The sequence below is a fragment of the Arachis hypogaea genome, chromosome 4 (genome assembly GCF_003086295.3).
Source record: "Arachis hypogaea cultivar Tifrunner chromosome 4, arahy.Tifrunner.gnm2.J5K5, whole genome shotgun sequence".
NCBI classification, from domain to species: Eukaryota; Viridiplantae; Streptophyta; class Magnoliopsida; order Fabales; family Fabaceae; genus Arachis; species Arachis hypogaea.
In genome coordinates, this window is record NC_092039.1 from 85,869,506 (window position 1) to 85,871,230 (window position 1,725).

The window sequence follows — 1,725 nt, forward strand, 5'->3', positions numbered from 1 at the left end:
TTCCAACCTGATCGAGAACCGACAGATGATTAGCCGTGCTGTGACAGAGCATAGGAACGTTTTCACTGAGAGGATGGGATGTAGCCATTGACAACGGTGATGCCCTACATACAGCTTGCCATGGAAAGGAGTAAGAAGGATTGAGTTGAAGCAGTGGGAGAACAGGCATCCTTGAGCCATACAGTATCTCCATTCGCTTATCTGAAATTCCCACCAATGAATCTGCATGAGTATTCTATCCCTTTTATTTTATTTTATTTATCCAATTTAATTCCATTTGACCCTATGATTCCACTCACTAACTGAGATCTACAAGATGACCATAGCTTGCTTCATACCAACAATCTCTGTGGGATCGACCCTTACTCACGTAAGGTTTATTACTTGGACGACCCAGTACACTTGCTGGTTAGTTGAACGGAGTTGTGAATTCAACTGGTGCCACAATAATAATTTCATACAACTTAAAGAACAGTGATCACAATTTCGTCCACCATCAGGTAAAATTTCTCTTAGTATGTATAGACTACTTTTCTAAATGGATTGAAGCACAGCCATTGGCACGAATCACTGCAGAAAAGGTACAATCTTTCCTTTGGAAAAGCATCATTTGTAGATATGGAATTCCAGGTGAGCTCATTACTGATAATGGAAGGCAATTCACTGATTCAAAACTTGCTTCTTTTCCACAGAATCTCCATGTTAAACACCACTTTAGCTCCGTAGAGCACCCTCAAACAACGGCCAAGCAGAAGTAGCTAACTGGATTGTTTTGATGGCATTAAAGAAAAAGCTCGGAGAGGCAAAGGGCCAGTGGGCAGATCTAGTCCCCGAGGTGCTATGGAGTTACAACACTACTATCCATTCGGCCACAGGAGAAACCCCTTTTAAAATAGTATACGGGACAGAAGCAATGATTCCAGTAGAGATCACCACTCCCACAATCAGAGCCGAACACCACACACAAACCTCAAACAATCAAGCTCGAGCAACCGAACTTGATACAATAGAAGAAGTAAGAAACAACGCTTCACTAAAGCAAAAAGCTCTACAACAATTGACGCAAAGACAATATAACAAAAACGTGATTCCCCGAGCTTTCCAAGCAGGAGATCTAGTCTTGCGAAAGACAGAAGAAGCACGACGAACTCAAGGACATGGGAAGCTCGCGGCTGCTTGGGACGGACTGTATCGAGTCGACAAAGTACTCGGCATGGGAGCTTATACACTACAAACACTAAGGGGAAGCACAATCCCTGGAACCTGGAATGTTTCATCTTTAAAATTGTACATATCATAATCATATAGGCGCATGATGGTACTCTTTTTCCTACTCATGAGTTTTTTTTCTCCTGCATTGGGTTTTTGCTCAGAGAAGGTTTTAATGAGGCCGGACGCCAACATCAGACTTTGTACGTCTTTTACAATAAAGAAATAAAGTCACAAGGAAAACATAGTTCAAATCCTACCAATCTACAATATGCATTCAAACAAAACCGAGCTTCTTACTCGGTACAGTCATTTAACCAAAATAACCGATGATAGTAAATCTCGGAATCAAACATTCACAAGTTCAAAAAACAAAATACAAACAAAAAACAAGAATAACATATTCAATCATCTTTCTCTGCGATACTGGAATCTTCTATTAACTCTTCAGCTGGAGTCTCATCATCAACTAACTTCCCACCAACGACAATCTTGGTAGCATCCAGTTTCTCTACA

General features: G+C 40.9%; 1 protein-coding gene across 1 annotated transcript; it reads left to right on the forward strand.

Moving 5' to 3' along the window:
* The first annotated feature begins 775 nt into the window (after positions 1 to 775).
* On the forward strand, positions 776 to 1,300 carry LOC140184154 (uncharacterized). Its single transcript, XM_072234449.1, has one exon. The coding sequence runs from the start codon at positions 776 to 778 to the stop codon at positions 1,298 to 1,300; it is 525 nt and encodes a 174-aa protein (XP_072090550.1).
* The last annotated feature ends 425 nt before the right edge of the window (positions 1,301 to 1,725 follow it).

Bases quoted from the DNA above. Each gene is read 5' to 3' on its own strand.
- LOC140184154 (XM_072234449.1), top strand. From the start codon at position 776: ATGGCATTAAAGAAAAAGCTCGGAGAGGCAAAGGGCCAGTGGGCAGAT.